The sequence below is a fragment of the Lepidochelys kempii genome, chromosome 22 (genome assembly GCF_965140265.1).
Source record: "Lepidochelys kempii isolate rLepKem1 chromosome 22, rLepKem1.hap2, whole genome shotgun sequence".
NCBI lineage: Eukaryota > Metazoa > Chordata > Testudines > Cheloniidae > Lepidochelys > Lepidochelys kempii.
In genome coordinates this window covers 6,310,449-6,325,195 of record NC_133277.1, presented here as the reverse complement: position 1 = coordinate 6,325,195, position 14,747 = coordinate 6,310,449, and the positions used below count along the sequence as shown (strand labels likewise).

General features: G+C 41.9%; 1 protein-coding gene across 10 annotated transcripts in view; it reads left to right on the top strand.

The window, feature by feature from the left end:
• ARHGAP32 (Rho GTPase activating protein 32) overlaps nt 1-14,747 on the top strand; it is a 414,799-nt gene that overhangs the window by 321,248 nt on the left and 78,804 nt on the right. For 7 of the 10 annotated variants that reach the window (XM_073320998.1, XM_073320995.1, XM_073320999.1 and 4 more), the window contains one exon: nt 4,609-4,659. The exons of 2 other annotated variants lie outside the window; for them this stretch is intronic. In XM_073320998.1, coding sequence (XP_073177099.1) covers nt 4,609-4,659 — 51 coding nt within the window. Of the gene's footprint in view, nt 1-4,608; nt 4,660-7,235; nt 7,277-14,747 lie in introns of those variants that run through there. One more of the 10 variants, XM_073321003.1, reaches the window with a different exon arrangement.

Here is a 14,747-nt window from a genome sequence, read left to right as displayed (position 1 = left end):
TTAGTCTCTAAGGTGCCACAAGTCCTCCTTTAGTTTTTAGAAGCAGTCCCTCCACAACATGGTTAAAGTTGTGTTGGTGGGACAGTGTGGAGAAATCTGTATTTCCCCTACCTATATTGTGTGCGTTCTGTGAATATAATGCGTGATTCAGGCTTCCAGACCAATTTCCAAACACGTTAAAGTTCACATCAGATATCTTTTTAATTATCTATATTTTAGTGTTGCCGTTAGCTTTTCCAGGGAACAGCGAGATGCTTTTCCAACAGGAATTGGTTGGGGCCTTACTTTACCTTAGCAGGGTATTCCAACCAGAATCAACCTAAGGTTTTAGATTTCGACTCAGTAAAGCAGATTTAGCAAAATGTGACCTTTGTTTCCTTAATCAGAATTTTGTGTGTAAAGCATTCAGGATGTTTTGTATCTACAGCATTGAGTTGTTTGCCATGACGGAATTTACAAACATAGAACTGATTGTGTTGTTTAATTGCTCATAGATTTTGCTGGGTTAAGTAATCTAATGAAAAGCAGATGTAAAGCAAAGAATTTCCTGCCCTGCTATTTATTATTATTCATAGTGACTGAGATCTTGATTTGCAGAAGTGATGGGAGTAACACTTTAATAGACTCATAAAATACTAGGTTGGGCTTAAATGAAGTACAATTAATGAGTGAGATTCAAATGAAAATGAGATGTTGGAGGCTAAAGAGGAGAGTTGGGACTAGGTACAGGCTGCATTTAGGAATAATGTTTCTTTAATTATAGAGGTGTTTGCTAACACCAGAGATGTGAGCTGAATAACTGTCTAAAGAATAACAGGAAACCTGGATTTAAGTGAAAATTTTATCCATTTTATCCAGTTATTCTGACATTCAAAGGACTAAGAAAAGAAAAAATGCTTCTTGCCATGAGTTTGCTTTAAGATATATTTGACAATAAAGCTTGTAATTAAAACTAGCATTTCTGAATGCATCAATGGCATCATTTGTGAAATGAAAGCCCAGTGTAACACTTTAAATTGGTTTCAATTCTGCTTTAATACAGAATTTGTAGTTGTGTGTAGATATATATGTAGACCTATATCTTATTAATTCAAAATAAACAGTCCAATTTATGATAGCTAAAGTGGGTTCCTATATTGCTTGGAATGAGTTGTCTTTTTATAACCATGATCTCTATCACCACATCAGGCTTATAAATACCAAGCTTTAATTTCAAGTGTATTTCAGTATTTATTCTGCAAACATAGCATCTCAAGTCATGATCCAGTGAGACCTCACAAGCTTAGCTGGAGAAGACTCAATGAGTACCTCCATGGGGCAGTACATAGAAAAGCTAGGTGCTTCAGGAATCAGTGAGAGTTATTTTTTGAGTAGCATTTTCCCTTTTGAATTTGCATTGACCAGTGCCCCAGATTATTTCTAGTGAGTCCAATACCACAGAAGTAGAGCTGGGCAAATAATGGATTTTTTGGTTCACTGGCAATTCTGAAAAATCAAAAACATTCATTTGGAGGCAAACTAATAATGGAATTTTTTGAAAATTTTGGCTGTCCAAAAGTCAGAAAATATTTCAAGTGGGATTGAACTCGACACAAATTCATGAATAATTTTGGGTCGACTGAAACTTCATTTTTCAGCGAATAAACTATTTGACAAAATATTTTCCCTAGCTTCGTGCAAGGCACCCTCCTCTTTCAGTTGAGACCCACAACCAATGACATGTCTCTGTTAAAAACTCCATAGTACAGAGCAAGAGTGTGCTGGCCAAATTCCCATTTGTTTGAGTAACTGTAATTTACCTTCTTCAATTCCATTTCATTTGGCAATGGAATTCTAATCTTCACTTCCTGTCCCAAATTATTATGTAGTGTTACTATGCACTGTTTGACAATGAGTAATTCCCACCCCAGAGGTGACTGAACTTGAGTGGTACCGTAGATGGAAGTAGTGCCTGGCTGTATGGTTTTTAAAGAGTTTTGGGACACTTGGAGATGACAGATGACACACACATTCCAGATACTATTATTCTTTCTGGTGAGATGTGAGCCTTTTGAACTTTCAGCCTGCTGCTTAGCTGAGGGGAAACCATCAGTGTTTTTCCTCAAAGTGGAATGTTTGGAAGTGCCTTTCAAGTGTTTCTTACTCCTCTCATCCAGTATTGTTCATCTCTGGTAGGTGTTGTCTGGGAACAGGATGTGCATTTGTTCATATCTTCTCAGTTTGTCAGTTTTTCATTATAATGATTTTAGGCATCATCTCTTTTTATGTGTCATCTTTGGTCATTAACCTTTGAATATCCGCTATGGTAGTTGAATGCCATTTAAAAAAGGGTATCATGCTTATCCTCATGCATGAACTCGTTGTATGTCTTGCTTGTTAACATGTAACTTGTTATTGTGTGTCTTATCCTGCATAAAGCCTTGCTTACCAAATCTTGTCTCAGAAATACTTTGGCTTGATAGTTTGTTGGAAGGTGTTTGAACATATGTCACCTCTTAAATTGGGAGAGATTAGTGCCAATATGAAAACAAAGCATAAACATAAGCAGTTGACGGCATGAAGTTCTGAGCGTAGCGGAGAAGGGGTGGGTTGGTGCGGGACATCTCTCTCTCACTCATTACTCTTTCAAAGCGCCGAACTCTTTAAAACTCCAATGGGGCTGTGCCACCACTAACCCGAATATCAGCCTTGTTTATGACCAAGGAATTCGGTTTTTTTAGATTTAACAGGTACATTTACTTATCTACTATCTATATGCACATATATACTAGCAAATCCTCATTAAAGCTTAACACCATATATATAATATGTATTATACTTATATATATGGTGTTAAGCCTTAATGAGGATTAGCTAATATTTTAATACATGTGTTGCAAGTTGTTAACCACAAATAAATATTTTTAACATAATAATGACGATGAATCAAAACTCCAGATTCAAATAACCCACTGAACTTCAGAGGTGTTTAAAATCCAGGTCTGTGGTACGAATTGAGTATTGAAAACGAATCCATCATTTTAAATGCAAAGATGTAAAACTGAGTTGCACCAATTGTTTAAGAGATGGTTGCTAACAAAACAAACGCTGAAGAAGTTGAACCTGCATTAAAATAAGATAGTTGTAAACTCTGGAGACAAGGACAAAGTGTTTTGTTTAAGATGTACTGGAATATGCAGATGAAGGGAGAAAACAGCATAGATTCAGTAATGCAGATCCTGTATTTTAGCAGACCAGTTAGCACTGGTTAATGCCCATTGGAAATAGATTCTAGCTGGCAGTTACTCTAGACAAAATACAAATTGATTGTTAAAACATGTATAATTAAATGTAGTACCATTTTTGTTAATCCTCAGCGATGATTTAAAAATAATTAATTATTGAGTTTTTAATGTATAACTTTCCTGTTAAATCTAAATTGAATTGGAATTTTAGTGAGCCAGCTTGAGGCTACACTTTCAGTGTGCTGCTGGAAAGGAGCGAAATGCACTAATGTGCCTGAGGCTGATGCATGTAGTTCTCTGTGCAGTAGCCTGAAAATGTTCTTGTAATATTGACAAACTTAGACACCAGTTCTACGAGATGTTACGTAATCTCAGCTCCCCTTGAATTTAATAGGTGCTGCAGGTGGTCAACACCTTGCAGGACTGGGGGACCCTCTTCTACACATGCATCTTGTTGTTAAATGATTTTTTTTTTTTTTGCAAAGCATCTTCCATGTGTATGTCTCAGGTGTTATGGGCACCACCTGTCAGTCAGCCCATCAGGTTGAGTGCTCATAATAAGACTTTAACAGGACAAAGTCAACTTGTTTAGGACCCAGATTTAAAGTGTTCTAATCTGGTGTAAAATTACTTCTGGATTCTTATTGGCATTTGGTTGTTAAAATTAATTATAAAAGCAAACCAGCCCTTCAGGCTGACACATCAAATACACTCTCCTTGCTATTCTGCAGTGAGTTAATAGAGTAACCCTGTTGTCAAAGCCCTGCACTTTCCTTCACATCTTTGCGGGCCATCATGCACAGACTGAGAAGTAAGTTAAAGCAGCTTTTTGCCTGAGCGCCATTAGAAATGAAGCAAAATAAAATGTAAAAGGGGACCCAGTCAGGTAGAGAAGTATATTATTTTTGTAAATGTAATATTGCAAACTCTGGAGGTGATTTCTTTCCTGGTTGGAATTGTCCATCTTTATAGAGGTGATACAGCTCCCATACTTGGCTCTGATTCAACAAAGCACACGCGTGACCGTAACCACATGCTTACATCTCATTGAGATAATGGGACTAAATCATGTGTTCAAGTGTGTTGCTCAGCAGGGATGAGATAAAGGTTAAAACATACGCTCAGGTGCTTTTCTGAATCAGGCCCCTTGTTAGGTGCTGAGTTCCTTGAACTCCTGGTTGATTTTAGTGGGGTTTAGGGCATTCCGCACCTCTCAGAAGGTTTCCAGCACCTTGAAGGATTGATTAGGTCCATATGTGGGTTTGCAAGAAAACGGCACTGTTTGCAGTCTAGCCACGCTTGAATTGAAATTGACCCATTTTGAATGGGTGCGTGTTTTAACCATTTCTTTCTTTCTTTTTTTTTTTTAATTGTACCTTCCCAGTATCCCCTGCCCACGGAGCCCGTCCAGCGTCTTGGAGCTACTTCCCCCCTTGTACGTTTTCATTTATTCCTTTTTTCTCTCTTTCGTTTTTGCATACATGCAAGTCAGTAGCTGCAATGCTTTGAGGGATGTTCAAGGAAGCCAAAGCCAGACTGTATTGCAATGTGTGCCTTTAAGATCTTTAAACATAAAACAAATGCAGCTGGGAAACAAAGACAATGATAATTCTAACCCTCTTCTGCCAAATATGCTAGGGTCACTATATGGCATTAAAACCATGATCAAAGATGAAGAAAACACCTTCATAACCCCCGTGCAAACAAAATGAGGGTGTCAGCTGGAAGAAAGACAGGCTAAAGAGTTGGGAGATGGAAGAGAACTAAATATAGCGTGGACAGCACATTATATATTTTAAAACAATCTTCAGGAGAAAAATAATTAAGCTGATTTTCTTAAAAGTGGGTAGATAATTTTATTAGTACTAGGCACTCCCCAGCCCCAGAATGACTCTGTGAGGTGACCTGGGAGCAGTATTCTTTTAGTGCCCAGTACAGCGGGCCTCTGATTTTGGTTGGGGCCTCTAGACTCTGATGCAACACAAATAATAATCAGTCCAGTGACAGTAAAATTATATCCCCTTGTCAGAAATTTAAGATCTTAAAGGTGGAAGCCTGATACATGTTGAGCCTCCCTTGTACATCCCCCATTGTAAGATGCTTTTTTATTCTTGGGTTTCCATAAATCAAAGTGTAAACTTTTAAACAAAATGATTATTTAAAAAGTCCCCATCTCCTTGCCCCACCCTTCCCAGCAAATTGATCTAAAGATGGTGCTTTGCACTGCATGGTGGGGAATGGGAATATCTTTCTATGTGGATCAGCCGGGATTTGGGGACCATTGCAGAGATATCTCTGGATGGAAGGAAGTGTCATTTGACAGCACTCCTATCAGTTGTGAGGAGCTTCTTTGATGAATGCCCGCAGTGAGGCAGTGGGGGCTTACAGACTTGGCAGAAGGATACTGGCCACCCATGAGGCCATGAAAGAGAGCAACAGAGCAGTGCCTGCTTGTGTCTCCGATAGGGTCATGCAATAGGGGAAAGCTTTCCTTCTTTAAATATTGCCAGCAGTGTCCTTAATCATAAAGGAGCTGTTTTCTTTGTCATCCCAACTCTCAGTGACAAAGCAAAGAGCCTGAGGGTATTGATATTGGGGCAGAGACTCTGTGAAAGAGGGTAAAGTCGATTGACACAAGAAGCCATATTATTGACATACAATGTAAACAAATTTTGCAGTGAGGATAATGAGTACTAGTGAGAACCAAGAGGGGTTTCGGTTTTGAGTTTTTTTGGATGTGTGGAAAAAACAGAGAGAGAAAGAATCTTCTTCGTTTCTTCTTGTACAGAGAAACTTTGTGGGAAAGAAGTAAACCTTGATCCCTCCAGAAATGCCATTCTTTCTAGGGTTCAGCAGCAGTTAACCTCAGATGATGTGTTTTTTTTCCTTTTGTAACCTGAAAAAAAGAGTGGCTACCTCTCTGGTTACTTAATGCAACCTGAAAGGTCAACACTCAGACTCACTCTGCTTTAAAACAGTTTCGTTAGAGGGAAGAGTTCAAACACTGAATCAAGTATCATATTTCTGCTCAAAGGTATAAAGCTTATTAGTGGTTTTACTTGTTTTTCATGTGAAATTAATTTCTTTTGGCAGCCATGTCCCTTTCTGAGTAATACAAATGAAGCAAATAGATTACAAATTTGGCTGCCACAGTACATGGAACGCCAGTACATACCATGTGAGACTTCATTGACATGCTTAAGTATTCATCTGTGCTCTACACCGGTGGTTCTTGTTTGTAATATTTCCCTATATCAAAGGGCCCCAGTTAAACATCTCCTGTTTCTAATAATTTAGGAAGACTTTGTGTGTGTATTATTTTTTAATAGAGGTTTCCCTCCTCCCCCCAGACTTTGCCAGTGTTAGGGGGTGGGTATCTCCCTTCTTTGTTTTTCTGCTCATGTAGCTTTCTTTAGAGTTAGAAGGAGATGCATGTTCATCTAGGAGGAAAGGTTTATAGTGCATGAGCCTAATTTTAAGATTTGCTGAGCATTCATGGCTCCTATTGACTTCAGCCGGAGCTGAGCACCTCTGAAAATGTGGCCCTATATCTTTTGGGTCCTGACTACGCCTGACACCGGGACTGCGCAAGCTGCAGCCACAACACCACCGGTACTAGCAAGGTTCTAGCACTGCCATTATCAAAATCCTTATACACCAGTGCTAGGAACCTGCTGACAACAATCCTATTTACATGTGGTTGCAGATAGCCCAGTTCTTTTCAAAGGTTAGGCTTGTGGGTAGGCTGCCTACATCTAGTTTCACCCTCATAAATATGTAGAATCTGTGCCTCAGAGCACATCAGATCAGAACCCAGACTTTTGACATGTTCATTCTGTTAATACTCTCTCTGCAAATGAAATAGTTAGTCTCCTAGAGTTTGTTCCATTAGCTTTTTTTTAAATTAACCATGTTTGTTCTTTCTCTTGCCTTGTCCCTCTCTATACCCCTTCCCCCCCTCCCCAAATTGCATGCAGATTTGGAGATGGCTAGTGTAAAGCCAGGTTCTGCATGTGTTACAGAGACTCTGAACCAGTCCCAGCTGAGCTCAGGTAGAGCCATTATGGACAATTAGCTTCTCAGTGTCCTAACCCAAAGTCTAACACTGTGCGTGATAGCAGTAGCTATATACTAACACCTTAGGTTTGGCTACAGAAGCTAGACATAGTTGAAATAGATTATGTTGATTTTTATTTCTTTCTGAAGTCTGGAAAAGTAAGAGCCTGATCCTGAAAATCCTTCTTCATGCAAGCAATTTTTCCATGACTAATCCCATTGCAGTCAGTAGAACAGTATTCTAGAATAAGATTAGCAGGATTGGATTATTTTAACATGGCAGTACTGATGTTATTCATTCGCATCATGGGTTAACTCAGAAATCTCCTCACCTGCATAAGGTCTGAATCTAAAACACAGTTCCTTTTATGGTGCTTATAAAAATACATGGTACCAAAACCGTCTTGTTCGTGCAAAACAGAGGAGAGCTTGCTCAGAGAGGAAAGAGAAGAAATGTGGTTTAAATGCTGTAGTTTAGCAGCATCTTAAATGGCCATGATGTGTGCACTGTTACAGTGATAGCTAAGAACCGCTGTGTTGTCGTTGTCATGACTCCCTTGCAACAGCCTCTCAGGAGAAACAGGAGGTAAAATTAAAGCACTGTAAAGGAGCTGAGGGACTGCAGTGTGCCACGGATAGATCCAGCGTGCTCTAGCTGTCCATTTGGCAGTTATTGCGAATGACTCACTAACATGCATTTTAATATCTTGTTTTTATGAATGAATATCTGGAGTTGTCTTTGACATAATTTTATACAAAACTATAGCCTAAGGGAGGTGAGTGGTAATGGGGTATGTTGCCTTTGTGGGCGTTCTCAGCAGAGAGGTCGAGGATGGAATGTGTGCACAAAGCAACCATCAGGGCAGCAGAAGTTGTTTCTCCGAGGGAGGGCTGAGACATGCTGGCAAGGGTCAGTGCAGGGGGAAGCTTGCACCTCTTCTGTGCCCATTCTGCTGGTGAACAGAGGATTTCATTATTCAGAGCTGTCAGCACAACATCTTTCCACCAGCACTAAATTCACCTAAAATAGTTAAAGAAAAAAAAAAAAAGAGAGAGGGGCCGGGGAGATATTACAAGTGGGATTTTCCCAAAGTGCCTACAGGACTTAGGAACACGGGTGTTCCATTGAAAATCATGGGATTTTGTGCTCCTGAATTCCTTGGGTGCACTTTAAAAAAAAATCTTCATAAGCTGAACTTAATAAAGTGACCAAGAGCCATAAAGTACAGTTATTGGCGTGCTGGATCGATGCTGTGCAGTAAAAATGGGTTAATTTAATATCTTGTGCAATGAGTCATGGTCCCACAGAACTCAGGGCTGTGGATCACGTGCTGTCACCATATATGTCTTTGAAACACTTTACTCTACCCCCTTGAATTGGAACTGAAGTGTACTCATGTCCCCGCTATACATTATTCACACACAATCCCTGTTTAGTAAACTGATTGTGTTTCCATGGGTGTCATTAATGTTAATGAATGGTGCCATTGATGTTACTCTAATAAGTGAGTCACCAACACTTCCAAGTACCTGTCAAATCTTCCTTTTGCCTGCACTGTCCACAATATTATCATTGCGGTTCTTTCTTTCCCACATATGAGGGCTAATTAATGAGCTTAAAGTTTGTACAGTGCTTTGATGGAACGTGCTTCAGAAGGGCCAAGTATTATTTTCATTGTCTCTCATAATTGCATATCTCCCTATTGCCACCTTTTCAGTATTGCCCGTGTCTGCCACTGCCTCGACTCTACCCACCTCAGCTGAACTCCTCCTGGATACTTTTATCTTCTCACTTTAAAGGTCAGCAGCAAAGGAAATTTTTTTGGTTGGGCTTTTGCCCTCTTTTGCTTCTTTATAATGGATAAAGAAGGGCTGGACATTTCCACCCACCACTCCCTCCAGTTCTTTCTCAGTATTATTTTGCTGCTATTTTGTACCTGAGAAATATCAGCAGAACCAAGGCAAGTCTTCCTTAGTTTTACTGTTTTGGAAGTTTCAGGACGTTTATTTTGAACTCCAGGCATAATGCTTACCACGAGTAGCTCCAGTGACTTCCTATCATTAGAAGATTGGATTTCTTGGGGGACAGTCATGGTGTCTTTAAGTGACTGCCCAGGACCATAACAGAGGTGTGGGATATGGTATCTCATTGGAAACACTGACTGTCTTTTTTGCTCTTTAAATTCATGTGCACGGTTACATAAATAGCAGTAACATTTTCCTCTGACGTCATTTAACAGCACCCGTGTTTCTTTCACTCTGTGCCTCTTGTTCTGTTCCATTTTCCCCTTTCTTGCTGCAGTAAATAAATACATAAAGTGGGGAGACCAGAGCAGAGTGCTGACCTAATGGGGTGCTGCTATATGCAAGATTCACCTGCTCTGCATTGAACTCTAAACCCTAAAACCTGTAGCAGACAGTGTGAACTTGGAAGAACTTCAATTTTTAATATTCTAGGAACAAGTATTAATAAACTGTGGACATTAGATGCTCTCACAAACGTTTATTGCAGAAGATCTGAAGCATCCTCTGCAAAGTAGTCTGTGTCCTGTAACAATGTATAAGAGGTCTTATAAATTGAGTGTGGGAAACATCCAACGTCTGTTCCTTGAAAACACTATCAAAAGGACATCTTTGCACCGCGCCCCACAAATCTCTAGAAACTGCCTGGCATGAAATTACTCACTGTGCTTTATATGCAATTCAAAGAGCTTCCCAGAGGATTTACAGGAGCGATAAATCCCCTCCGTGCATGTCCTCCGTCTATATATCAGCCACAGTCTAGATGGAAATCTCAAGCTCTTTGCAGAAATGAAGCCAGTGAAAAGTGCTGTTTTAAAGGACGAGTGTCTCACAGTTTGAGGTGACCTGGTAGGACATTTAATGCAACAAATGAAGGAAAAGCTGTCCTTGAAATAGACTGAAGGTGGAATATCTCCCTCTTTGGTCTGTGTCGGCAGGAAGCTGGGATCCAGGATGATCTGTCATAATATGGCTATAGCTGCCGTCAATAACCTACTCTCCACCCCAACCACCCAAATCAGCTTCAGAACATAGGAAGTCAAGCAATGTGTGCAATCAAAAGGCCATATTTCCTCATCCTCCTGTGGGATTTTCCACTGGAAGTGGTGCGTCAATGCCAGGAACAGACACCACCATTTCTTCATGACCAGTTAGTTCCATCAGGCGCTGTGGGATTTGCCCACTCACCCTCATGGAATGAGCAGGGTTGGGGGTGGCTGATGAAAAGACAGTTCTATTCCCAGGAAACACACATCCCAAGAATGAGAGTGACAGGTTATCAGCTGGGCCTGGGAGAGCATTCTGCATAAAGACACCCTATGCACCCCTCCCTCTGGCTTCCTGGTCGCACAGTTCTGTTGGAACCCAGAAGGGGGCACTTCTAGCACAGAGGTTGACTAGTTTTCTGCAGGCTTTGCGGGAGAGACATTTAGCCTCCCTTTTGCCAAAGCCTGCCTGCCCTCCACCTACAGAGAAACAGTGCCACAGGGATGGCTCAGCCCCACCCAAAAAGGGCAGAATTCTCTGCGCGCAGTTTCCAGACAGATGATCTGGCCCAAATTCTTAATATAAGTAAAAGTCTTGAACACGAACACACACACACCCCATTAAGATTCTCCCCCTCCCCGCTTTTATATTATGATATAGTCTTTAATGACATGGTCGCATGCTGTTTTTTCCACGTGACCCCTGCCTCATTCAGTGCACAGAATGGATGGTGCTCACTTAATGAGCAGTTATTCCATATATTTTTTTTCCTCCTGCTTGTTCAGTGTGTTGCCCCGAGCCTTATTTAATGCATACTAGTCAAACTGTCCTCTGAAGACAGAGTTAATAATTTTGTCACTGGCATTTCCATGGCGTTCATCGCAAACACGAATTAATTTATTTTCACTACACTGCTATATCATGGCTCCAGGGCTAGCTGCACCTCTGTTCCCACTTTGGTCTCTCTGAGTGCACCCGCTTCAGTGTTAGGCCTTGTGCCTTATACCTCTCCTGGGGTGAAAGCACATGATTCTTTCACTCTTAGACCAGGCACATGGGATGGACCATGGTTTTGCAAGCAGATCTTACTGGGTTTGGCATCTGGAGTTCTTCCCTTTGGGATTCTGTGACACATGGTGAATACAGTTTCCAGACAGCCTTCTAAAACCCAAGGTACTGTTTAATCTTAACAGCAGGAATAAAGCATAGTAGAAGAAAAAGGGTTTTAAAACAACCAAAGGTCGATCAATTAATATTTTACCTATTCTTGGTAAAGATCCTAGTCAGGCCTCACTTTCCTGGTCACCCCGCAACCTAGTTCTGGGTGTCTGTCTGTTTCACTTTACTGGCTCTCCCTTGCTTGTCTGTTTAAATTTAATTGTGGTCCGTGTTCACAAGTTTGAACCCTCTACCCCCTTGACAGACTGGTCCAGTGAGCTTAGCGGGGGACAGAGGTAGAACATCACCAGGGACAATACAGGAGACATTCTCGCCAAGTGTTGGCAGAGGAGTGACTGTCTTCAAGCTGTTATGCTTCCTGTTTGTTTTCCCAGCAGCTTGCTTTGACCTAAACCAACACATTCCTACAATAAACATCCCACACCATACAATAAACATCCCAATAGCTAGGTCAGCATACAGTATTCATAAATTATTGCCGTGCAGCCTCGCCCGATGAGGTGAAGGGGATATTATTATCCCTGTTTTACAAATGGGGAACCAAGACAAAAAGAGATTATGGTAAAAAAATACCCACTAATTTTGGGTGCCAATTTGAGATGCCTAGGCCCTAACATTTCAGTGCTCTCTAGCATTGTATAGCACTTGATATGTTTAAAGCACAGCTCCCATTGACTTCAAATTCACCTGTGAATGCTCAGCACTTCTGCATTGTCAGACAGATGCCAAGGATCTCAAGTTGGGCACTCAGCAAATGAGGAACTCACAATTAGTGACAGCCTGTGAAAAGTTTGGTTTAAGTGAAATGACTAGTATCACGTAGGAACTCTGTGGGATAGAATCCAGTTCTCCAGGGCAAAACTCAACTGTCTTAACCACGAGACCACCCTTTCTCTTCCAGCAGTCACCTGCCTCGCTCACTGCACTGTCAACTTCTCTAACAAATGACACAGTGGTTTTACAGACAGCAGCCTCTTTTGCTACACAGCCCTGATTCTTCCTCACAGCAGGTCCATCCTGTGCAGTGAGTGATGCAGGGATCTGTGGGGAAAAAGTATGTGTTCATATAATTAAACACTATTATAATGGGTCTGCAGAAAGAGACTGAATTAAGGTTGCATAGGAAACCTTAATTCTGGCACTTAACATTCTAGTGTTTGATTTTGCAACCTCAAGAATGTTTTCTAATGTAGTTCATTTGTGTATTTGCCCCGCAACCTGAAAAATAATTTTCATCATGAGGCATGATACTGACACCCATCAGCAGGGCTGGATCCTTTAGATCCACCTGAGCTGATGGAGTAACTGATAGAAGTAGAATTCTACCATGTGGATCAGCACAAGAGGGTGTGGGACACCCACTTTGCCAGTAGATTTCACAGAGTTTCGCTAAAAGTAGAGGAATGGTGAGACTCAAGTCAGGTCCTGCAGGAGAGTGTTCTCCAGTAGCACAGACTCTTCAGTCCATCCCTTCCAACCTGTCCCTGTCTCCGTCCTCTCTTTTCCTCGCCTCAGGCTTTTCATCCCAGTCTCTTCATCCAGGAAGTCCTAGTCTCGCATTTCAGGATTCCCTGTCTCTGGCCCAGTCCCCATTCTTGACTCCTCATCCAATCTGTCTCTCTCCTGCCACCCTGGCCTCCAGTCGTTCCTTCCCTCCCACCCACATTCCCCATCCCCACTAGCTCCCAGTCCCACTCGCCATCTCCAATCCTCTCCCCAAACCCCCCAGTACTCCTTGTCTCAGTCTCATTGCGCAACCGGTCCCAGTTCTCCCCCCATGTCCTGGCTCCTCATCAGATCTGTCTCCACTCCACCCCACTGGTTCTCAGTTCCAGTGTCTTTGCCCAGTCAGCTCCAGCCCCCTTAGCTCGTCATCTGATCTCAGTCTGCCCCGCCCCGCACCTTTTGGCTCCCGGCTCTCCTCTGCCCCATTTACCTACCCAGCCCCAGTCTCTCCACATATCACTTCTCAGACCCCATTTCCCTTCCCGCCACACACACCATTGCCAGCCTCCAGTCCTCTCCCACCAGCTCCTTGTGCCCATCTAACCTCTTCCCTCCATCCTCCCCTCCTCCCCCCCCCCACTCAGTTCTGGCTCTTATCCCCTCTGCATCCTCCTCCATGCCTTCTGGGCTCAGCAGGGGATCATTGAGACCACAGGAAAGACAGGCACCCTGCTCTCAGTTCAGGTGCCCAGACCTGGACCCGACATGGCCTGCAGCAGCCCAAAGCTACACTTGCAGGAAAGTCCCATTGACTTCAGAGGACTGTGTGCGCGTAAGGCTTCCAGAATCCGTCCCTCTGCCTGCAGTTGTTTCCTTTGGTTTCCTCAGCATTAGCTTTGAGAGGACAGTCCAGCAGGATACCAATCATCCAACCCCAGCCCAGTGCCGCAGTGCCTGCAGTCTGCAGCAGCACCGGAGCATGTCATGGAGTAGTTTCCTCCCACCTCACCAGCACCCAGGCCCATAGCTGCTCTGCTCCATGCGAGGAAGCAGATAGGAGCATAGGACTTTCCCAAAGCCAGACAGTGAGTCAGTGGCAGACCCAGGATTAGAATTGCACAGCTGAACTCGACATGAAGTTGTGAAATATGCCCTGAATGCCCCTGTTCACCTCCTGCTGGAAAGGGCAGTTATTTAAGCACAGATACCAAGAGTGTCAGCAATTAAAAGAGGCTTTTGGTGTCTATCGATGATGGTTTAGAGGAGGTTTCTAGCAAACGAGGATGAGCAGTGGATTTTCAGGGAGCATGAAAAGAAGATTAGAAAGCTGTAAAACTGTATGTGCAGAATACTCCCTCCACATAAAGCTAAGAGTCTGGGGCTCTGAGCATATATTTCTGAATTTAACTCAGTTTTGAATTTAGTTTTTGCTGGTAGATCTAAAAGTACTCTGTACGTGCACATAAATAAAGTCCGTAAATCACTGGCTGGTTTAGCAAGTTAGAGACAAGCAATAATTTAAAGCATTTCAAATAAATTCCTAAGAATACATAGCATTAGAAGGTCAGTGCATTTTTTCCTCCTTTCTAATCCTTTGATAGTGTAGATATTTCCCTGCAGGAGTAAAAAGAAGCGAGTATAAATGTTGGCAGTGCTGAAATGGCTCTTAGGCATTCATGGTAGTGTTTCTTAGAGACAAACTCCATGGAGTCATGGTTAATATTTGCAGTCAAATAAATATTATTTGTAATCTAAACAGCATCATATTTTCTTAGGGTTTCCAAGATGTTACAGAAAATTATTACCAGGTTTTTGTGTGTAAATGGGTTGTTC